A 24727-nucleotide genomic window follows, 5' to 3' on the forward strand; every position below is an offset into this window, starting at 1 on the left:
AGTTTTAAATCCAGGAGCACCAAGTGAAGCATAATCCAATCAGGTGCAGACAATTTTTGTGCAATCGTAACGGGGTGAATCCTGTTCTGATTCCTGTTGAAAAGTAACTCAATCATACACTGCCGAGCTGTAGACCCATCAGGTATCCAGTGTTGTGAAGCAGTGCAGTCCCTCACATCAAAAAACGCTCCAATTAACAGGTACCATAGTGTCACTACTGCGACACTTCAATCCATTCTATTCGACTCCTAATGTGTCTGTTTTCCATGGTCCGTTCACAGGCTGAGGCTGGATTATTTTTTGTTTGCTCTTGTGTATGCAACCTTTATGGTTGTAAATGAAACATGACGACAGGGAGAACGTTTGACCGATGTTCATTTTAATGATGACTTTTGTGACATCCTGTGGATCTGAGAAGTTGCACACAGAACTTTTGAGTGCTTTATTACTTAATTTATTGGTATTTATACATAAAATTCGGATTCAATGATCATCGGTTCTTCTGCAGGTCGAGTGGGGAATACCACACCAAGCCAATTAAAAAATGTAGCTACCGCTCAGAACTGCCTTTGAAAAGCTTCTTGCAAAATATCTGAACTTCACTCTTTATATTTTCCACTCAGACTGGGACCTCAGCAGCAGGTCGAGACATCATTTAAACCTGATTGACTGCAGGCTCAACACACAAAGTACGATTCCTGGCCAGCCAGACCACTGTCAACTTATCATTCCCCTGCTCTCGTTCCCTTCATGTACTGTCTATCTATACTACGCTATCTAAACAAAGGCAAAATGCCAAAATCTTTGATAAAATCCATTGTTTTTATGCTTCAGAGCTGTTGCAGTCAGCACCATTACCATCAGGGGGGTATTTGTACAAAGGGTTGGAGAAGGACAGCTTGGCATCTTTCCAGTTCGAACCATGCTGTGGACAAATACACACAAAACAGGCATACATCACATCACTGACTTCTGCACAGATAATTAGAGTAAAGGCCGGCACAGACGCCTCACCTCCACCTCCCGCCTCCATGGGTAGACACTAATGGGAAGACCACGACCATCACTCCTGCTGGGGTTAACGCCAGGACAACGGCATAACCTTTCATCCAGGGACGGGCCCTGGAGGAAAGAAAAGCATGTACACAGGTTTAAAATGAGATGCGCCTTAATGTGTGGGAGCGCGTGAAATGCAGACGCAATTAAAACCAGTTGACCTGTTATGCGTCCATAATTACGCCTCTAACCTCCATAAAGCATTTCATCATCTTCTGGAGGTGGAATAATCGCACACCGTTTCCGCTCATCTGCAAAGCAAGTGGCGAAGCGGATCTGTCTATGTCATGGAGATACCACTTCACACCTACAGCTCTCTATTTATAGCTGTGGCAGCCACATGAATGCGAACATGTACAGACATGCCAAAATAGATATAGAATAAACTGGAATGCATTGAAGTGCTCTGTGTGTATGCAGTATATCACAGAAGCATAATTTGATTTTAATTGTTGGCATTAAGAAAACATAAAGGTTTCATATTTGCTTTTATAAAAGAACATGTGTAATGTCATGTGTCCGCGTTTCATCAGTACAAAACACACACACATACACACGTTCCACCATGAAATTTGTAATAATTTCCCTCATCAGAGTCGTGACAGTTGTGGCTCCCCTCAGCCCTCTCGTGTTTATTACTCGATGATACGCCCATGAACATAAAAATGTGTGCGTGTGCTCAGACATGCATCTCACTCATTTTGCCATTTTTTTTCTTTTTGACACACACTCCAGCAGGCACACACACAAGAGTCATTACCCAAATGGAAGAGCTGCGACCGTATCATCTCCTGTGCCGGGATCTTTCTCACTGATGGCACGAATAACGGCGGAAATTACGGGAAACAAAGCACACGGTGGGCGGAAATAATAGGAGCACCTGTGCAACGTAATGCAATCTGGTGTGCAGCCTCTCATCATGTGACCTTTTTGTTCTGGCAGCGGCAGAAAAACGACTGATTGAACCGGTTATTTTTGGCTTTGTGCTGCTGTATTTGATCAGATTATGTGGTTGTATACGACTGTACATACACCACAGTGTGTATATGTGACACTCGAAGAAACACAAAGTTGCAGAGGCGTGCATTAAGGGCAAAATCAATAATCTTAAATCAAAAATCTAATTTAGCAGAGAGGCTTGGCAGTCACCTTCTGACCTCCTCTTATGTTAAATCCAATAATTGAATAAATGCGTTCCGAATGGTAGAAAAATGAGATTTGTATAGCCTGGAAACCAAATGTTACTCAAAATGGATTTACTGATGATTGATTGGACATTTCTGTGAGCTGACCTGTGCTCTCCAGTCAGAGTGTAGGTTATCCATCACCATCACACGAGGTTTTCTGTGGAGCCAGCAAACACACTCATCATCACCTTCATCGTGAACAACATCAGGATCATAATATTGAGCAACAGTGACAGTAATACTGCAGATAAACCTCACGTTTGGCGGCATTTGTTCTTGAATAAAGCCAGAAAACACACAGCGAGTACGAGTACGAGCAGCAGCAAGCCGATACCGATGCCAGCATACACAGCATCTAAACAAGAAGGAGGCGTTTAATCCTCACTGGAACCGCTGAGACATTAACAGGGTACGCAGGATACGGTAATTAAGTTTGGTTTAACAGAGGTGAGTGGGGAGGTGTGTTTCTTGATTACCCAGCTCTGTGTCCTCTGGTGTGGGTGATGAAGTGGAGAGGGGAGGTTTCTTCCTCACATGGCAACGGTTTCCTGTCCATCCTGGATTACACCTGCAATCAGATACAAAAAAAGTGTCAAAAAGATGTGAAATGGATGCTGAGACAAAGTGCTGTAGCAAAACAATCTAACTTTATTTGCACCTTTCAAATGCAAAAATGGCTTACATTCCACACTACATCACAGCATACATCCGGTGCCAGTATTTGTCTTATTCTTAACAAATCTTACAAAAAGACAAGTAACAAGAAAATTTGCAGCCTGCTTGTTCTACAAAGCACGCTACAAAAAGCACACTAAGAAAAGCAAGGATTAATGAACCCAATACATCAATTCAGGCAAAAAGCAGTTCCATAAAGGTCAGTTCTAGGTCATGCAGTTATTTTTCATTACATGAAATCACCGTGTAATTTATTTAAGTTACTATTTATTTAAGCAGACCTGCTGTAAACTTTCATTTTTGGACTGTCCAGTTAATTATGTCTAATAAGATGGCAGCTCTCCAGACAGTCAGTGGTAAAATCTTTGCTTTCTGACCAGGTGAGAAACTCCAATTAAGGCACAACTCTGACTTATCCTGAGTTTGAGCTATAATTAATTTACTTTAGGAACTCGAAACAATCCTAAAGTACGAACTGATATAAGAACAGGCTTCTGCTCTTATTTCTAAACCACTTTGAGCTCCATTTGTGTCCGTAAACTTTTGAAAACACACCAACGAACCACAGGCACTGTAGTTTATCTTGAGTCAATCTCACAGTCATGTCCAGCTGTCAGAAATACTGAATAAAGCTGGAAATTTGGAATAATGTATATTTGAAGACAGCAACCAACAAATGTGCTATTTACTCCAGTTTCAGAAAAACTTAAGCAGGAATCATCACCCACCTGTTTTCTGAAATTACTGAGCCTTAAAAACCACAACATATTCTACATTTGTGAAGAAAACATAGGAAACCCCTTATGGTGATAATTTATAAAGAACAAAATGACAAACGTGAAGCAAAATGATTGAAGTAAGATAATAAGATAAAGAAAATAACACAATGTCCATCAAACATGTGCACACCATTTCTATTTTGGCAAATGGTTTAAGATTTATCCACCAGAAATCCAGCAGGAAAATACAGAGTAATTTACAAATAGTTTGGCTGGTTTGGTGAGCTGCATCTCTGGGAAAGCAGCTTCCTCTTCTCCCAAAGTCTCCTCCAAGTCAACATCTGTTCAGTATCAGCTCGATTTCTGAGCAACATTGACCTTCTAATGCGAAACACACAGCTCTCAGCGAAGCCAGGCTGTGTCATTATCATTCGGAGGGGGTCAGCGTACGTTCTGTGTGACAGTCTGGCCACGGCAGTGGGCTGTTCCTGGCCCGGATCCCCGGTGAGACCCGGCTCAGCAGAGTGCAGGGACGTGATTCAAATACAGAGCCAGAGGTGCCCTCCCAGTGCTGGCCTCGGGGCTGTTATCTACGCTGCAACAGCTACTGGAGCTCCATACCACACTGAGCAGTGAATGACGGTGGTAAAGTCCTGTTACATAATGAGAGGAGGCAGCGGCGGCGGTGGAGCTTCAGTGGGGAGTGTTGGACAGGGGGATGAATAGGAAGAGGAATCAAACACAAGACTGAGAGAATGAGGGCATGAGGGAGAGGCAGCATCTCTGACAAAAAGCAGGCAAAAATAATTTCTTGTCAACAATTTTTTTTTATCATTAAAAGAAAGAAAGTCTCTCTGGGGAAATATAAGAAATGCCCTCTTTAGACATGTTGGTATCTGTGTTTGACTGACAGCATCTGGCAGGCTGAGCTCTGGCAGATAAATTAGAGACACGCTGCTGACATGTCTTTGGCAGGCAGCTTGTTGTAAGTCGTAAAGGCACTGAATAGTAACGGCCACACCGGCATCTAAAAGGGTGTCTGCAGGTACATATATATTCTGTATTTGCTGTCTACCCTGCAAACTGACATCAGCACTTCTCCTAGGTTTGGCACCTTACACATAAGGCTCAGATGGACAAGACGTGTTTGTAAGTTGGATTAAGTTAGTTCTGCTGTTGAAAGTCTGAGGTTTGTGGCAGTTATGGTTTAAAATAAAGCGATTTGACCAACTGCACAGGAAACGAATGTCAACAAAACTGTGGTTTCTCATTGGGGTTTCACAGGACAATTGATTTGCAGACAGATATGGAAGATGAAGCAGACAAACCCCGATGTGTTGCATTTACAACAGCGTGACACTGATTGCACTGTCGACACGCCGTGCAGTTAACAATGTGACTTTAGAGAACACGGATCTCACCTGCTGCACATTTCATATCCATTTTTTTTTTTTTTTTTTTTGCAGAGTTGAATCCTCATGCACAAGAAGAGAGAAATGTGCATGTCTCAGAGAGGATTCACTGGTGCGTAATGATGTCAGCAGATCCAGCAGCAAGTCTTATAATTGCATTCTTATTCTTTTTAATGAACAATACTTCACTGCACACATTCCACGCTGATGAAGCAGATTCATGAGCTTCATATAAAATCTCCAACCGAGTGAGAGTAGCGCCTGTCTCGACTAAATGAATAAATGAATGAGTTTTCTGTGGCCTACCCGCTAGGACCACTGGTAGCCGAGGCCGTGTTTAAATATTGACCAGGAGAATCCATCAGACATTCCCAGGAATCACTATGCTGGTGGATAAATGAAGGCACAACCCCTGTTTAATCTGCAGGGGATAAGCAGATTCCCACATGCTTCGCGGAGCGTGTCTTTTCCATGGCAAGAAACAAGACTGATGGGATTTCCATGTTTTAAATCTCTCACAGAGAGATTAAGGAAGGGAGGAGGAGAGAGAAATTGAGAGAGAGCAGACATGATACCTATCTTTGTTCTTGTTTATGAATGTGTGTGTGTGCATAGCTCTGCTTAGAAATGCATGTTTGTGTCGGTGAAATTCAGCTTACATGCAAACAGGACCGTTTTTCTCTGCCACACATGTGCCCTGATTCAGGCAGTACATTGGAGGACAATCTGCAAATGAAGAAAAAGAAAGTAACAACTATCAAATATAAAAAAACCCACCAAAAATAATTTCTTTGAATGCATCTTCCTTTCTCTATGCTCTCTTTCTCTCTGTCACTAGCAGCCATTTTTCTCTTCACCTGACGAGGAACAGATGCATTATGTTGTTGAGGGGAAACAGCGCACCGTTGAGTGTCTTCCATTAACCTCTACAGAGAGCATGTGGAGTGCTGTGAAAGAGGTTTAGTGCACTAAATAAAATGAGGATGCTTTCAAAAGTAAAGCTGTGTCATAAAAAGTGCAGGTTCTCCCAGGCACACTTGAGTCAGTTTTTCAAGGTACTTGGAAAGTAGGTTGTTCCGAACATTTTGGAAAAGTCAAGATAATTCTTGATGTGTTTCCTGTGTCTTCATGTAACCTCAGACTGACTCCATGGTGTTAAGATCACAGCTCTGTAGGGGTCCTACCATCTGTTGCAGGACTTCTTGTTCTTTACATCTCTGGTTGCAGGTTTAGGCTTGTTATCAAACTGGAGAATGAATTTGAAGATAGTACCGCATGGATAAGAATCTATACATCTACCTACGACTTCTGGGCCATACTGTTGATTAAACCACTTTTTTTTCTTCCACACAATACACCAGATGATGTGTGTTCCTGCCTTCATAAGTTAGTTGACGGTTATCAGGGTTTGCTGTTAAATAATCATCATGTCTGAAACACTATTATGGAAAGCCTAAAGTTCTGTTCCGTCCTTGATAAAGCGACTACGTCTTGGCAGTGAACACAGGCTAAATGGGAGGTTTGGTCTTGTTTCTTAAAATGCAGGAAAGCAGAGGTTTATAGGGATTGGATTTTGGCAGCTCACTGTGACCTGTGAGGTGTGCTTTGAAGACTAAACAGCCAGACCCCAAAATGTCCCGAGAGTCGCTGCTTAAGACTGGAAACGGGCAAATAGGAGTGAAGTTTTGGCAACACTTGAGTTGAAAATGACTGGTGACTCATGAGAGCATTATGTAGGGAAGAACAAAGAAATGTGGAAAATAAATGTAAAAGTTAGATTCTATTTTTTTTTTTACATCGTATTTTTTGTGAACAAACGGATTAAAGAAATACAATGTGTCATTCAGATTTAAGGGCTTTTTTCTGTGATGTAACGCCATATTTGAGCTAAATGTCACAATGATTGACGTCAAAGCTTTGAAAGAAGCTAAATCAAAACATGTAGTCACTAACGGAAGTGGAAAAATATGGAGAAATACATAATCAAAGCACATTAGGTGTGGTGTTTTGGTGGTGGAAGTAGAAGTAGTCAGACTTTGGAGTGTTGGTAAGGTTAGTAAAAGCATGTTACCATCGCAGCCGGACTCATCTGGGTGGAAAGGCAGGCAGTCGGCAGAGTGATCACAACGCTTCTGAAGTGGGATACAAGCAGGCGAGTTTTCACACACCAGTTCTCCCAGCTCACACTGCATCAGAGCTGGTGGAAAAATGAGGAAACATGAAGAGGGGTGAATTCACCGATGAGAGCAACATCAGCGCTGTCCGCTTTTATACTTTGATCAAAGTCTGTGACATAATCTGTGTTTGCTTCTTCAGTTTTCCTACTGCACATTACTCTTGTCATGTTTAGAGTTTTGCAAGTAAACATTGTGCAGCTTGTTTCACCAAAATTCAAACAGTTCAGCTTTTGCCTCCATGCTGCTCAGAAAAATCATCGTACTGCCAGGCTCCACAAACCTGCTGTTTTCAATCAAGGACACGAGAACATCGAGTTTATTTAAGGAGCACATTTTAAAACAACAAACGCCGACTAAAATGAAAATAAATTTAACACACAAAATAAATAGAGCAATACAGTTGTCATATTTTAACTACTGGGATTAAGAGCAGATGTAAAAGACAAAAAACATGAAGAGAGTGAAGAAATCTAACACAGTAGACAGAGAAAATGGTGAAATATGGTTCGAGACAAACTTGGAGTAAATTTGGTTCATTTCAAATACAAGGACACAAACTGGCAACTAAACACAGCTTCAAGTCAAATGTCTCCACTTATGCAAAAACTGGTTTCATATCTGATTTTACTGCCTCCGCAACAGCAGCCATGTTGTCTTTTCGGAAACAGTGCCGTTGCTGCTTTGGATAATCAACATCACATGCTGTCAACAGTTTTTATAGGAACTACTTCTCCAGTGGAAAATAGTTCCAGTGAAAGCAGTTCACCATGAGGTCTGTGGATTATCCACAAGTAACCATTATGCTTTTGGAAAGAGACGATGGTGTTGAATTTTTGAGTTATTTAGCTCGGTCACTGACAAGCTTTCATACAGGATAATACATCTATCCTTTACTGGATCACATATTTGTACTATTTACTTCAAGCGAAGTGGTTTAAGCATGGGGGAAACTCAGAGCATGTTTATTCTTTCCCCAGAACTGCAAGGCCCGTTTCCAGCTAACTATTCTTAATGACAAAAACACATGAGCTAACTCACGGCAGCTGTACTCATCCTCTCCATCTGGGCAGTCAAGGACTCTGTCGCAGCGCAGGATGGAAGGGAGGCAGCGGAGGTCTGAACACTGAAAATATCCAGTCGGACAGGCGTCCTGAGGAGGAAGAGTTCCGGGTACCAAGGCCGGGCAGTGCTCTTCATCAGACCGATCAGGACAGTCCAGTTCCCCGTCACACCTCCAGCTCTGGGGGATGCAATGAAAAGAGTGCAAGCACTGGAACTGGTCCGCACCACAGGTCAGAGGCTGTGGAGTAACTGGTCCTGAGATTTAAAAAAAGAAGCCCTTTTTAGTGAAGATGGTTCAATGTCAGAGAACTGTTTGGAGATGGGTGTACAAGGTGAAAAAGCAGAAAAGTATGCTAACGGTGTTTTCAAGATCACAAGCTTCTCCAGAAAGTCAGCTGAAGAAGCAGTTTAGGGGTAAAGGCAGAGTGAGAAGGTGGGGGTGAGGAAACAACACAACATAAATGTAATTGCTTTTGCTCCCCGAAGCCCTCTGTGCCATCCCCCGGCGTTGACTCGTCTCCACAGTGAATTTATATGGACCTACGGGGCAACAGGCTCCATTAGCTCACTACACTCTCCCCGAGGGTCCACACAAGTCACACGGAAACTGAGGAGCAGAGCGCGGATGTTGGAGGAGAGAAAATATGGAAAAAAAGAGGAAATGGGAGAAGGTGAAAACTGGAGGAAATGAAATGAAAAATGAGGACGGTGCAGGAGGGGCAGGAAATGTGGGGAAAAAAAAGAAACACAATGGAAACTACCTCCAAACATGCAATCTGTGGTGAAGGAGATGTCATCCAGGGCGATGTCAGTCCACATGTCTCCTCCCACCTCTGCCTGGAATGTCACTTTGAAAGGTGTCGGGTTGGACAGGATGACATTGGCATATGTCCACTGGTTGCCATGGTTTCCAGTGGCTGCCCACATCTGCAGACGGGTACCGCTGGATCCAACGGTGTAGACCTGAAGAGTTCACGTGACATAAAACGACATTTCCAAATGATGCTGTGCACTAAATTGAGCGAGACAGTAATTATTTGTTAGTTTTGAGTGGTATTTGTTATTAATGAAATTTATTTTGGTCTGAAAAGGACACAAACGCACAAACTCTCCACAGACCAACGTTACAGTTTGCTATGGTGTTACAACACATCATTTGATCACACATTTTACCTCTGCTTGCTAACATGGAGCTTCTTTTTTTTGCCTGATTTCTTCGGTAAACTACAGCCAGACCTTTATCTGCCTTTCTCCAAGTTGTGCATATGGGCCCATTTCCTGAGCTAGTTATAACGTAAACGTGCTGACTTTATCAACAGTAAAAGTACTTATCATCTGAATTAGCCCTTTCGGAGTGTCATATTATCAATTACCATGATACTATTTGTGCGTACTAAAAGCACTTACACCTCAGTAGCTTTTCGGTGCGGTAAGTGGTTGAAATGGAGCTGATGTTGCTGATATCTAACTACTTTACATGTTGCTGGGTAGTTTAATCTCCCATAAGGTATCATATTTCAAAAGTTGATTATATTTAGTAGGTAAAGTATTTATCTGGAAAGTACCCCACAATTATATTAGTCAGATAAATACAGTTAAAAAAACGATATTTTTGCACATATGAATTGTAGTGGAGCAGACGTTTCAAGTAAAGTAGCACAAAATGGAAGTTATCAAGCAAAGTATGCAGACCATAGATTGTACTTAAGCACATTACTTGTTCATACCTTTTCAAATATGCACATTCTACTCATCATGTCAAACTAATTCTCCTTCATTTTTTACAGGCTGATTTTTGACTTTATTGTCATTACTTGTACTTGAATTTTAGTTTAACAAACAGTAGCTAGCTGCTGTTTGAGTAGCTTTATTTACCATTCTTGAATGATTGCACCCTTTAAAGTATATTTATGTGCATAAAAAATATATAACAAAGTCTGATTGCAGAAATAATTCATTTTATACAGTTCTGCAATTACAATGTGTACTTTTGACATCATTTAAATTAGTGTATATTGCACATCAGTTCTGAGAGCCTTGTCTTCTCTTTCTAATTAGGGTGTGTTTTTTTAGCATTTGCTTGTTGTTTGTTGTTTTGAAATTAACCCAACGAACAAAGAGACCTAAAAAAGACATGAAAAGATGGATATGATAATCAAGTTTGTAAGGTGACATGCTTTGATGGATTATTTGCTGGCAGGGAGACTTTCATTCCCTCCTGTGGGTAACAGATGATTGACAGCAAGCAGACTGTAATGCGGTGATTGTTGAGTAAAACAAGAAAGAAATTTCTGAAAAAAGACCTTCAGGTTTATTGTGATGGATCATCTGATGGTAAATGACAGCAAAAACATCCTTGGAGGCTCAGTGCCTGATAGAACCTGAAGAACAGAAAGACTTTGAATCATTTATGGAAATGCGGCTGATATTGGGTCACCTTCAGTGTTCCCATCCTGTCAGAGCCGTGCATGAAGAACCAGAAGCGCAGGTGACACCGGCCGATACTGGCAGGAAATGGACTCCTGGTGGTCACCATGGCAACGTCGCCCTCCCTCTGAGTGGCAGAGTGAATGTACAAGAAGTTCCCTCCACCGCCTTTGGAGATAAACGCAGTAAACGTTACATTTGTAGCACATTTACGTAAGATATGAGTAACATTTCAGAGCGAAATCCTGCTTAGCCATACAGCTTCAGCTGCAAAAAAAATCCAATAATTTTGTTCTGTTGGGTCCAATATACATGATATTCAGACAGAGCAAGGTTGTTGTGAAATGTTGTAGCCTGCAGCAGAAAAAGCAGCAGAGAGCTTCTTCGGCTCGGCTAGGCTTGGAGATGAGACTGCATCTGTGCAACGCCAGAAAAAAGTGGGAGTTTTCCACATGAGTTAAAGGGGATTTAAGGGCATCACAATCCACAGTGAGCAGCAAAACCCTGCTCCCGCCCACAACACTGGTTCCTTCCTCTGTGACTCAAAACACATAAATCAAAGCAGAGTCTGTGCAGTCACTCAGATAAAAGTTGTTTCCCACAAACACATGTTGCTCTGTCATTCTGATGGTAACATAACCGGATGAAGAAAGTAAAGGATTTCTGCAGAGTCATGCTTTGTCCTTGCTCATTGCTGTGATATGTGTATGTTCCACATGACAAAGTTTATTGATCCAGATTCCAGAGTCATCTCTCCGATCGATGAATTCAACCGGCCAATCAGAAGTGGCTCAGCAGCCCGCTGACAGCCAATACAAGGAGGAGTTACAGCTACATCTCAGAGAGGGACAGCAGGTTAATTGAGTGCACTGTCACCCTCGAAAAAACGCTGCATCATCTTCAAGTTTATGGTCGACGAGGTATGTGTAGATGAAACACCTCCAGTCCAACATCAGCTCTGCAGCATCACCACAGAACAGCACAAAGTAATTAAACATTTGCTTTAGATGCTTTTAGAGCAACTTTTAGATGTGAAGTTATCAGAACTGAATTCTAACATGGGTTGCAATAAGCAATTCATCAGTGGACTGTATTTATACCTAAACCAATGCCTGCTTCAGTCAGAAACAGAAAAAAACAAGAAGAAAAAAGTCATTTCATCTTTACAAAAAGCCCAAACTACATTATTTCACAGAGCCTGAAACTATATAAACAGAAAGAATCATTGAATTTCCAAGTTTTCAACAGTCCTTGAACATTGCTTGACCTGTTTTTCTGAAAGGAAAATCTAAGCTTAAAATTGTGATATTTCATCAAAATCACTTCATTCTACATTTCTCACAAAATCTACCAAAAATAAGTAGTAGTAAGTAGTTGCAGTAGTAGTAGACATTCAATAAAAAATAAAAAAAAAAACTGCTCTTATCGGTGCAGCTGAGAAGCTATGAGTGACTTAGCGCTGACAGAAAGTCACATGACAAAAAACCTCTAAAACACAGTGACTTTATTTGACTAAACTGGGCAGAAATTTACAGCAGATACAGTAGAAGGAAAGATGGAATTAATGAAAAAAAACATATCTACAGTATATATATGTATTTTATTATTATTATTATTATTATTGGTAACACCTGTGGGAACTTGGAAAATGTTGCATTTTTGCTATTTAAAAAAAATCAAATAATTCACCTTTTATTTCCTTAAGTTATGATTTAGGGCTTTCTAACTTGCACTATGTTGCACTTAAAACATTCTTGAATTTTTCCTATTTTGAGCCAAAACTCTGCTGTTTCGATAGAGGCACAGGACTTTATATTGCATTGAAAAATGGGCCCACATTGAGTGAAAATGTGACTGGATAAAAAAAAAAACAACTCCAGAAGCTGCTTGGAGTTCAAAATGTTAAGATGAGCTCCACAATCTGTTTGTGCCAAATGTGATGCCTTCAACATTCCAGGCTCTGAAAATGTTCCTTTCACCATGATATAAAACAGAGACAGAAGCAAACCCTCAAATTTAGAGAAGCTGAAAACAATGTGTTCTTAATTAACAGTTGTTATTCCTTACTGCAAAGGAAGGAGCATCAACAGACAGAAGACAATACAGCAATCAAAGCTTTGAATTGTTTTTTTATAGATGAGGGTGACTGTAGCCTTGGCACTATTATTTCTTAATTTGTTAAAGCTGCATGGCTGTAGACAAGACAAACAACAAGTCCGATGCGGTTAAGCTCAGTTTGACTCAGACTGACATTGATCAGGATGTATTATTTACCCTGCCTTCGCATGCCAGTCGGAAGCTCCTATTTCCTGGTTGTCAGGTTGTAATTACAAAGGCTCTGCACTGAGCTGCCTGAGAGCTGAAAACATGGAGGATGTCAGGTGGATGCACAAGATGTTTGTTCTTAATTTGGAGAAATTGGCTTTCTTGACAGCATTATTAATATTTCACTGAAAAGCAAGCAAGAAAGCAAACACAAGCAGGGCGTTTTGAGGACAAGCAAGACCCTTAGTCCAGGATTAGAGCTGTATGTTGTCTCACTATGACGTCACAGGTTGTATGCTAATTGTACCAAAGTTCGTCGCTGCATCGGTGAAAGGAGGTGGTCAGGGTCGATGGTGGGTCAGTCAAAGTGCAGGGCTTTGACACCTAAAACTGGAGTTTGCATTCTGAGTCTGGCATACGGTTGGTTTGAACTGACTAAAGCACTTTGGTTGAGGGTTGGGGAGGATCGTGGTTTTGGTGAAATGTTTCTTAAATGAAGCAGTCATGTCTCCAGCTTCAAGTTACTGCTGACTTTTCAATGTTAAACCAAGACGCTGGTGGTTCCCCAACATTAAGCAAATGCTGCGAGTGTCTGAGCTTAACCACGAAATATTTTAATCATCGTGCTGTGCCTACAAGTGGGTACTGTATTTAACAGCAGACATGATCAGGGTAACAACATAAATGTGCTGTCAGTGATCATTTTGCAGATGCATTAACCCTCGTGTTGTCCTGTTTAAAAAAGTTTAAAAATGTGGAAAAAAATCTACATTTTCACAGTGAAACTTCTGATGTCCACATTTTCAACATTTTGGGAAATCTTTGAACATTTTTTGGTGGAAAAAGAATATTAAAAATGTTTCTTGAAAACATTCCCCCAAAAAGCTGGATTTTGTTTGATTTTTTTGTGAATGTTCTTAAAGACAATATTAGAAGTTTTATCGATATATATGTAATCATTTTAGATATTTTTAGGATTTTTTCTGAAGATTTTTACTAATTGTTTGAAAACATTTAAAATAATTTTCTTGCCAAATTTGGGGGATTTTTTAAAAATAAAACTTTTCAGGGAAACTTTCAAGGAATCATTGGAGTTTTCTTCCTGAAGGTTTTGCAAATTTTCAGAAATTTGGGGATTTTTTTTGCTGAATTTTGTTTTTCAGACAAGGAAACAAAATTTTTGGTGCCCATAAATGAGGACAACAGGAGGGTTAAAAATCAACATTCTGCGACTTGGCTGATATATATATTAAAAATGTTTTATATTTATGTTTCTGTGTAACATATTTGCTCTGCCAACCTCAAAAAGAGTGAGGAGCATCAGTCATTGTAGGAAATGCAACTAAAACTGATTATTTTACATTTAAGCGATATAGAAAGGAGAAAGTATGTCTGTATAAGGATGGAGTCAGAGTGGTTGAGCAAGTGAGTGAAATGTGGGAGAGAAACATGCAAAACGCTCTGCTAATATGTGATATTTACTCATTTTAAACAAAAGATATGCCGGTGGGGTAAATAAAAATGATTATAAGTATTCTTGAAAACAAAATGAAACAGACGAAATGAAAATCCAAAAACAATCCATCCTTTAAACAGATTTCAGTCTGTGGAACTTCTTATAAGCAAGAAGTTGCCAGACATTCAAATTAAAGGTTTTTAAAACTAAACTTTATAGCACCAGTCAGATTTGAATCTCGTTAACTTGAGCTGAAGAACCGACTGAATACCTTCCACTTGTAGACCACGATATAAATCAAGTGCATTTGGTGCTTGGCAACATTTGAAAAAATATCATAGTAAAATAGTTAATCATCCTAAAATTCTTGCAACTCAGTTTTCAATCAGTCAGCATGTTTTTCTTTTTTAAAGTTGTGACCACGATCAATCCAACAACCAATCCTTCAACCTTAAAAAAAAACAATTAATAGAAGCCAAAAAATCCTCTTTTCCGAAACCCAAACCAACTCGATTTTTGTGCCTAAACCTAACCAAATGTTAACCGGAGCTTTGACACACCGTAAATGATGCTTCCTGCTGACTCATCAGACCAGATATTGCTTTTGTGGAGGTCAGTAAGAAAAGATGCACTTTGCCCTTTAACTCGGATTTGTTTTCTAGGAGACATTGGTGGCAGCAGAGCAGGTACAGACCTGGGCTGTGGTCGGTTTGAGGTCCAGCTCCTGGTGTCTCGGTCTTGTGACCGATCCTCCAATCAAAGTCATCGTCAGCGTCTTGAGAAAGCTGGCAGCTCTCTTCCCACTGGCCTTCCTCCATGTTGAAATTACAGGCACCTGGTGAGCCAGTTATGTGGTCTACAAGAGTGAAAGATGGAAGGAAACAGTGAGAAGTCTTTCTGCTCCGTAGTAAGACGGATTCTCTCTTGCTGTCAAAGAAAGCTACTTCCCTTTTCTACTCACCGCAGTCCATCTCATCTGATTCATCATCACAGTCTGCCTTGTTGTCGCACACCAGGTGGTATTCAATGCAGTGGCCACTGTGACACACAAAGTCTGAGACTGCGGGACAACTAACTGCATCCACAGCACCTAAAACAGACACAGATCTGAGCGGTAAACAATTATCATTTCAGTTTCCATTCTACATCAGTGAATCTTATTTAATCTTTTTCAGGACTGGCTCATGAGATGGAAACCGACGTCTCTTTTTTCTATCCAGATGAATTAAATCTAGCATTAGGCAAAATGCTATGATGAACAACTGTGTCTTATTAAAACGCAGCTTTCCTGGGCTGCGCACCAAAGGACACAAGCAGCAGAGACGACAGCAAACAAAAGCAGACAAAGGCTTGTCGAGGAAATCAAAGCCTCCAGCTCTGCCTTGTTTGAGACAGAACAGAGAGGAAGGAAAAGAGATCAGGTGGGTCAGAGACAGTGCACATATAACTACATTATGTGCGTCTGCGTTGATGTGTGTGCACAGTTGGACTTCAAAGGCAGAGACATTCAATGATGACTGAAATGAGGAGGAGGTCAGCAGGGTTAAAACCATCATAGAATAAACTGGAAATCCATTTTAGCGTGCATTTAAAGTTGATTGAAGTCTCTGTCATTTGGTTTTGGACAGACGGTTTGTCTGCTTTTCAGCTTTTACATCCACATCTCTCAGTCTTCTTACGTCTCCACTTGTCTGTAGGTTAGTATTTATGTCTCTATATGCAAGTGTGGTAATATCTGTGCATTGGAGGTGAGGAGGTAAAAAAACACATCCCACATGGTGCCCAGCTTTGTGCCAGGTCCTGTTAAATGTGAAACATCTGACTCAGACATAAACATCAAACGGCGTCTGTCAGCGGCTGTCATCACATAGAAAACCGAACAAGACACACTCACTCTCTCCTTCTTTTTCTCTAAGTTCAGCCAGTGACAGAGTCAATTTCATCCCAAAAACTATCAGTTGGAAAGATCATAAAATAATTTCACAGCATAATTGTATCTCACTTGTGGAGATTATTGGAAGAATACTTTGATAACAGAGCGACAGAGGAAAGCAAGAGAGAAATTTAATGTCACTTAATCCATATTATATAATATGGGCTGAACTCCTCTTATTTTCTAGGCCACTTTCGCTGCTGTAATTAGTTATTCGGCTGCTTTGAGACACCTAGAATTGGTCAGGGTTTACATCATTCATTACTATTCTTTAATCCCACATTTACAAAGAGATTGATTCATGGCTTCAATGATCTTGAAAGACAAGATTAAGAACATTCTTAAGACTTCTTAGCCAAAGATAGAATGGTATGAACAGAAAATGAGTGAATAGTACAGGTTCTTGTTCTCAAACTTTTTTAAAATAAAGTTGAACTAAAGGCTACTTTTATACTAAAGAAGCAATAAGAAAGATTTGTGCAGCCACTGTGCACAAAGAAGTTTGCTGAATACCAGTGATTACTTTGCCAGGTGGTGAGATTTCTGCCTCGAAAAAACTTTCCTCTCCGCTGCTCTACTTTGGACAATGGAGGTCCAAGACCCTGTGAATCCACTCTGCTCACCTACAGTACTGGAATTTTAATGGGCCAGAAACGGTCAGAGATGAAAGTGGACAAAGGTGCTCTTTTTATGATGCTCCATTATTCATTTTTGTGGGGCGATTCTTGCCTATCTGTCTGGTCTCTGTTGTGAATGAAGAGTCTTTCTGATCAAAGAGGAAACGAGAAGGAGAGTGTGAGTTTCAGTCAATGTGGCTGCAGTTATTTTTAATTAATAAATCATATGTACAGTCTATATTGACCACTATAACTACAGATGTCTGTGTGGTTCACCAAGAAAAATGAATAATGTAATAATCTAGAGCATATAATCTTGGAAAAGTCTTTCACGTGGCTTTTGCTCAGCTTACAGCCATGCTAGCAGCTCCACCAACATGCTAAAGCTTAGCAAAGGTAATGTCTGCAAAGTTTGCCATCCTAGCTTAATGTGTTAGCATTTGCAAGTTAGCACTGAATAAAACATGCAGCTGCAGCTAATGTAAGTCATTCATTTGCAGGTGTTTCATAAAACTTCATAGGAAGAGGACCTGAGGCACGGAAAGTTTTAAAATCTCTACTACTTTTTATTAATGCCAGCATGTCTTACGTGTTTTATTATTCCATTTAAATTTTGCTCTAAATTGTCTGAAGTTTTTATTCTGGTATCACAACGTTTTGAAAAGTGATACAAAAATAATTTATATTATATTATATTATATTATATTATATTATATTATATTATATGATATTATATTATATTATATTATATTATATTATATTATATTATATTATATTATATTATATTGGATGTATTAAATACTGACCTGAGTAGAAGAAAAAGTCAGACTTTATCTTCAGGGAGAATGAACATCTGCACCAAATCTGAAAGAAATCTGTTGCTCTACTTTGTGTTCGACCCTCCTATTGACACGTACATTAAACAAAGAGCCCTTGTAGCTTGAAAAACTGACTTAAAATATTGCTATTGCATTTATTAGCTTATTTTTTAGATTCTATTTTGGTTTAGTCTACTGGAAACACTCTTGAAAGTAGGACTGCACTGTGTTTTTGTCACCTACTTGGAGCACAGTCTATGAACTCCAGGTCATCCAGGGCAGCTCCTCCACTCACGTCCATCGAGCGAATCCCCTCAAATATCACCTCAAAGTTCCTGAGCTTCCTCAGGGGGACCTTTGCTTGGTTCCACTGATTCCCCTGATGCTCCGTTTTATTCCACACCTCCACCAAGTTGTCCTCCGTCTGCAGGGAAGAGCAGCGTTGACAAAATATGATCATGTGGCGGCATTTCACATACTTCTCTGGTTATAACCCTACTGGAATATCATTTCATTGAGCCTTAAAGTGGATTTCAAGCTACAACTGTGATTACTGTCAGAAATATATTCTTCAAAGATTGAGTCAGATGTCAAAAGTGAAGAACTTCAAGTTAAAATGAGCTGAAATTAACTTTTAGACAGACTGCTGCTGCTGAGAAACAGTGGATTCCATCGAAGAGGAGTCATTAAAGTCTCATTAGCATAACATCGTAGTAATAAGTTCCCCGCCTTGAGACCTGCTATTCAGACTGAAACCCTGCTCTCCCTGAGTTATGGTAATGGATTTCTCTCATGCCACATATGGAACATATTAGAAGACAGACCGATGTGTATTCCTCTCTAAGTCCACTCTGTCTTTTCCCATGGTACAAGCCAGGCACTAAATCATGACTAATGCAACTTTGAAACAGTGAATGTGACTTTGAAAGAGGTTCTGTGGACGTATGTCTTTACGAGTCATAGTCTCACCGCTGGTTTTTAATGTCATGTCCAGAGCATCAATGACACATTTTCGAAGACATATCATATCATATGAACATGACACTGTTTTGCTTAAGTGAATGAAGAACAAGCACAAAGTCAATAATGAAAGCAGTAAAACTTGTACGGCCACTTATAAACTTTTAACAGCAATTATAGGAAATAAACCTGCTATTGTCCTGCTATTGTTATATGCCCAAATGTGTCAAAAATACATTTTTGGATATTTTTACTGCAAAATCCCTCCCTTCTCTGTGTCAGACTTTAAAAGGTGTCTTGCAATCCCCACACAAATGCTTTGAGACGCTAGTTTTCTCTTGTGATTTGATGATTTCTACCTTCAAAACAATGCAAAGACAGGACGTGATAGGGCTGTTTTTTGAAAATTCATGATATTTCATGACGGAAAATGTTTGTTATACTGTTAGTGGTGAAATGGATTCAAGCAGCATCTTCTATACAGTCCAGTATGAAATCAAGTAACTGTATTTGTGAATTTTATAAAGTCACACTCGAAGAAGCGACCCTGTTTGCAGTATTTTGTATGTGATATTTGAAAGTGTGTCATTTACAGCTGGAATTGTAGATTATTTTCATCTCCAGTAAATCAGCAGGTTATTTTTTTTGCCAATATTTGATTGAATATTTGTTTAGAAATCACATAAAGCCTTCAAATGTTTTTGTTCTGTTCAACCAACAGTCCAAAAGAACACCCAGACAAACAAAACTGAACAACTGCAAAGCGATAACGAGGGAATTCTTGACATATTTACTTTAAAATAGCTTAAATAACAAATCAATAACAGAAAACAAAGCAGTAGCTGATTCAATTCTGTGCTTATTGACTAAATTAACAATTAATCATCTCTTGTTAGCCTCATCTACTTTGTAGGCAACAGTCTTGGATGTTTTCAGACATGAGGAAGCAGTTGTTCTCTGCCCTTAAACAGACGTGTGAAAGTTCACCAGGTGTGTATTCTCTGAGCTAAACCCATCCTTGTATCCTCATGTAAACCCTGAAAGACTTGTTTTACAACATCCTCACCTTTGTGTTGTGCGTACAAGTTTGTTTTTGGGCAGAAAACGGGCTCATTTTTGCTGCTTGTGAAAACCAGGGACAAAACAAATCCACTAGACTGTAGATGCAGAGACAGATTACTCCTGTTCACTTTAAGGGTGCAGAAATGTGACCAGAGTGAGCCAAAGAACACAGAGCAGCAGGAAACTTAAGATATAACATAATGCACATAAAGTGAGCCTAGAATTGCTGTAGATGTTCAGCTGATTGGTGTAATGTAGCCTCTTTAGGTGCTGTATTATTTTTACAGTAGTAAGGCCTACGAACCTAATGAAAATACCTACTTATAACTTTTATTTATTTCTGGGTTTCAGAGCCACACAGATCTACTCATTTTCCATAATAACAAACAAATGGAACATCTTGTTCAGAGTGCATTCTAACCTATGCCCACTGGCAGCCACTAATTTATGAACCAGTGAAATCGTACAGTCCTCTCATTCACCATAACTTCAGGAGAAACCTCACAGACATGCTTCTCTCTAATCTCAGATGTCCACACACCACATGATTTGAAAGATAAAAAGATATTAGAAAAATTGTTCTGCAAGAATGAGGCACAAACAACCTCATGTGATCTCAGGGAGAAGCAGATGTAAACAAAAAACAGTCTCTAATGCATCAATTTCCTGTAATTGTAATAATAGTTTGCAGTGAGAAAAAAATGAGGGGCTTTAACTATCAGTTTAAACATCTGAAGCTAAGATTAACCTCAAGAGCTAGTGGTGCTTGGCAACAGTGTCCGTAAAAACCCACATTTTTACTCATAAATATAAAAGATGGTTGATAATAATCGAGGTGGCTGCAAAGAGTCTTCAAACTGGAGCTTTAAACCCTTCATATTACCAAATAATCTGTGCCAAACATCGCAGCAGACCAAAATCCGAGGCCTGATTTCTCCTCTGATTGTCGGGAGAAGTCGCACAAAGGTGGCATTCATGATTTAGCAGAAATGTTTTTAATCAGCAGTTGTCAATTTTACTCAAGAGAAGCTGTCAGGTGTGGGGATTTTTAAGTGTGTAGTTTGGCAACTCCACATCCGCTAACCTCCTACCTACAGTAAACAGCTGCAACAGCCTCTTTTTTAAACATTTTTCTTGGAATCATCTTGAATTGTGGCCCGTTCAATCAACAAGACAACCCTTCGACAGGGCAGAGATCTGTGAAAGCATTAAGCAAAGAATAAGAAAGAAGTGTAAAGCAAGCCTCACACATCAACCTGACATCCACTGTTGGCAAGTGGAGGTAATGCAGATTGAAAGGGCTTTATTGGCATCCAACTTACACAGATCTTTTAGAAATATGCATGCACACACTCACACTTTCTATCTGGTTTCTCAGTTGATGTGACTGAAGTGATCGTTAAAGGTCTATTGAAGCTTCCGGTCAATACAGTGCAGCCGTGCCTGGTTAAACCAAAGACTGTTTAATAGTGCAAAGTATAGATTTAACTACCCATCCGGCTGAAGTTGATGAGTCTAATATAAAGAGTGGGGTAACTCTGCAATAATTTATAACAGCTTCCTCGTCCTCTGGTCTTTGTAAGGTGACAGAATTACTGCGGCTCTATAACGTCACATAATTAATTCAGGGCAGTGCTGCACTTGGAATGAATCGCAGCAGGGAGAAACTTTGGAGACACTGCAGACAAACAAGTGCGCTCTTTCAAAGTAAGACATCACACTTGAAGCTGCTAAATGTGACCAGAGGCTTGACTGCAGTGAAAGGAGACCTGGTCTAATGTACTCAAAACCAGAGGACGAGCAATGTCACATTCTACTCTGCAGCTTGAAAGCCTATTAAAATGCACCCTTGGGTGAGGCATGCACAGGCTGTCTCCTCTGCTTTATACCAGCCGAGCCCTGGCTTGAAATAATCTTGTTACTGTGAGAGTTGAGCACAGATTAATAGGCAGCGTTACAGCAGGACTTATCCAGATTTATGTCATGGAGTAAAGGCTCAATCTATAAAAGCAGCCTTAGAGCGACTGACGAGTGTATGATACCAGCATACGTAGCACACGCTGGATGTCTGGGTGGCGTATCAGTCGAGGATTTATTCGATCAATTTGAAGCTTCATTTCCTGAGCTCGCAGTCAAGGCAGCGGAACCACAAATTCAGTTTGCTCAAAGTGAAGAGTAGATACACATTTGCATAATTTCATTTTTATTATTCCCCCCGGTGAAAGTCAAAAGGCCAAAAAAACCAACACAGAAACAAAGCTGCAATCACAACAAAATGTTTATTTTACTGTGATTTAGAAATCCCCATTGTCTTAACTATATTCTGAATGTTCCACTAAGCTGAAATCCTATTTGTTTTCATGGCTTTTTCATTGAACAGATCCGCTGGCAGCTGTGTTTCTGTCGTCTCACCTTCACTTTTTTTCTCCTCAGTCTCTGCTAAGCTAAAAGACGTTCCAGTACTGAGAGGATATTAGCAAATTGTTTTCGTGATACGAATATGATTTGAATCTAGAACATGTTCAAATGATTATCCTTGTCATGCTCTATTTTACTTGGGTAGAATATCCTCTCTTTGGCTTCACTGGTGGATGTTTGACTCACTTTGATGGCAGGCCACATTTGAAGCCACAGCACCATACATAACTATATAAATGAGCAAATAGCAGGCTATGCAGGAACTCCGCTCAGTCATCATGTTGACTCAAAATGGATCTGTCAGTGAGGCAAACAAACAGCCTGCTTTCACAAAATATTACAAAACTTACATGATGTCTGTGAGGGGAAGAAGCATATTCATCGAATGAACAGGAAAAAAAATCTATGTTAAGATGTGAAAGAATATTCCAGCAGATTGTTTCATATCCAAATAGCATAATTCAGCATTTTGGGGTCCAAAGTTTATCAAAATGGGCAGCTGTGTCTAAGCTGTAGAGCGGGTTGTCCACTAATTCAAAGGTTAGCAGTTCAGTCTCCAGCTCCTCCACATGCTGGAGTGTCTGAAGCTGGATTTGCTTCCAATGGCAGGAGAGCACTTGGCCTGGTGCGTGAATGAGTTGAAATTAATGTGAAACACTGCAAAGCATTAAATGCCACTGAGAAAAGGACTTTGTAAGTGCAGACATTACGCCTCTCTGGTGTCTTGCTGAGAGTCTAATTGGTGAACTTACACTACTCTCATCTCTGTCCAGTTAACATTATCCTGATGCTAGCTGCCAGTTAGCTTAAAGTAATTAAAGCTCTTTTCAGATACGTAACATTTCTGGCCTCACTCAACAGTTAAAGTGATGGCATTCTGTCATTCAGACATAGGTCACTTTTACATGAAAGCCCCTAACAGCTTCTTTCATACATATCCACCACAGTGACAGAGAGCCACCAGTTACTTCAGTTGTTCCACTGCATACATGCACACAACTCTCTCTCTTTGGAAACAATTGTACAGATCCTGCTGCATTATGATTTTGGAACTATTAATAAACTCAGAGGAAAGATTCCTGCAAAGAGTTGGAAACAACAAACTGAGCTCAAAATCTGGATTACATTCATTATCAGTAAGTCTCATTAACCTAAACTGTAAACTATCTGAATTTGAGTCAAGTTTTATCTGTAATAGATGCAAAATTGTAGTGCAAAGTGAATGTAAATGGTGTTTTTGGCACCAAACTTTGTCTTTTGTGCCCTCTGTGATGCTTTTGGACTAATAGTCTTTTCCCAAATCACTTCACAGCACAGAAAGTATGTCGCTTATGTGTGTCTCTTTGTTAAGGTGATGGAGTTCAGACTTTCATGTTGAAAGTGACATGGAAATATTATAAAGTTTGACCTAGTATGACTGCCATTGTGACTTTTTGCAGAAAATGGACTCGGGTGCTCCTTTAGACACGAGACACATCCAGATTAATTAATAGAAAGGAAACCAAATTTGCTGCTTTCAGACAGAGACAGCTGTTTCTCTGTTTCCAATCTTTGCCCTGAGTTTAGTTTCACATTCAGTCGACATTAGAATGGTTCAGACCCTCGGGTCCAGTTATGTCTGACTCAAACAAGTGTTGTAACAAGTGTTACATGTGCAAACTCAATGCGATCACTGTCCAAAAACGTAGAATTCAGTTGTAATTAGCTGATCTCATACGGGGAATGCTTGAAAATGGTGCATTCACTTTTTGCTGTTGTCACATAAGTGTATTTGTGATGTTTATTCAGAACATAATTTCTGCTAAATAACCGTATTCTAGATTTTAGACTTCAGATTTGCTGCTTGGGTGTTTGAAAGTTGGCATCTTATGCTACTTTTAGTCAGTTCCCAGCTTACATTCCCACTCCACTCTGCTGTTGATGACAGACACTAAATCAGTAAAATGAATAATGACTCACAGGAGCAGTTCACAGCCCTGGTGATATAAATAGACAGGTCTGCTGAGCCATTTGTGAACTTCACAGGGGGAAACACTTGCCAGGTAAACATAATCCCATCCCTCCCACTCTGTGTGTTCAGTGTCGTTATCATGACTCCCTTTGTTCTTCAATCAACCTTTAAAGATGGCTCACGTCGTATTTACTCTGATGCCTGCAGTGTGTGTGTGAGTGTGGACATTCCTAGTGTCGCCTGTGCAAATGTGCATGTGAGTTTGTATTTATGTAGCTGCTTGGGCTCAAGGCAACATCAAGGCTATAAAAATGTTCTAATGTTGTAAATGATAGCACAAAGCAATAATCTGTAAGTGCTAATGTCTTTGAACCTCCTAGGTTGTACGTGTACTTTACATCATTTATGTGGCATGGGAAGCTACAGTGACATAAAGCCGAGTCGGTTCTCTCTCTCTCACACGCACTTCACTCAGTCTATAAAATCAGAGAGGACGACCTCTGAACCCAGCACCTTCTGTGTCTGTGCATAA

General features: G+C 40.0%; 1 protein-coding gene across 1 annotated transcript in view; it reads right to left on the bottom strand.

The window, feature by feature from the left end:
- Positions 1-357: 357 nt before the first annotated feature.
- Positions 358-24727, bottom strand: part of malrd1 (MAM and LDL receptor class A domain containing 1) — a 70318-nt gene continuing 45948 nt past the window's right edge. The window contains exons 21-33 of the mRNA XM_051940462.1: positions 18048-18228; positions 15398-15526; positions 15131-15292; positions 10726-10883; positions 9050-9251; positions 8265-8543; positions 7121-7246; positions 5709-5775; positions 2720-2811; positions 2502-2598; positions 2349-2400; positions 1015-1122; positions 358-925 (exon numbers count right to left, since the gene is read on the bottom strand). Of these exons, the coding sequence (XP_051796422.1) occupies positions 824-925; positions 1015-1122; positions 2349-2400; positions 2502-2598; positions 2720-2811; positions 5709-5775; positions 7121-7246; positions 8265-8543; positions 9050-9251; positions 10726-10883; positions 15131-15292; positions 15398-15526; positions 18048-18228 (1755 nt within the window). The 3' untranslated portion in view covers positions 358-823. The remainder of the gene's footprint in view (positions 926-1014; positions 1123-2348; positions 2401-2501; positions 2599-2719; positions 2812-5708; positions 5776-7120; positions 7247-8264; positions 8544-9049; positions 9252-10725; positions 10884-15130; positions 15293-15397; positions 15527-18047; positions 18229-24727) is intronic.

The sequence above is a fragment of the Acanthochromis polyacanthus genome, chromosome 20, assembly GCF_021347895.1.
Source record: "Acanthochromis polyacanthus isolate Apoly-LR-REF ecotype Palm Island chromosome 20, KAUST_Apoly_ChrSc, whole genome shotgun sequence".
In the NCBI taxonomy this organism is placed as follows: Eukaryota; Metazoa; Chordata; class Actinopteri; family Pomacentridae; genus Acanthochromis; species Acanthochromis polyacanthus.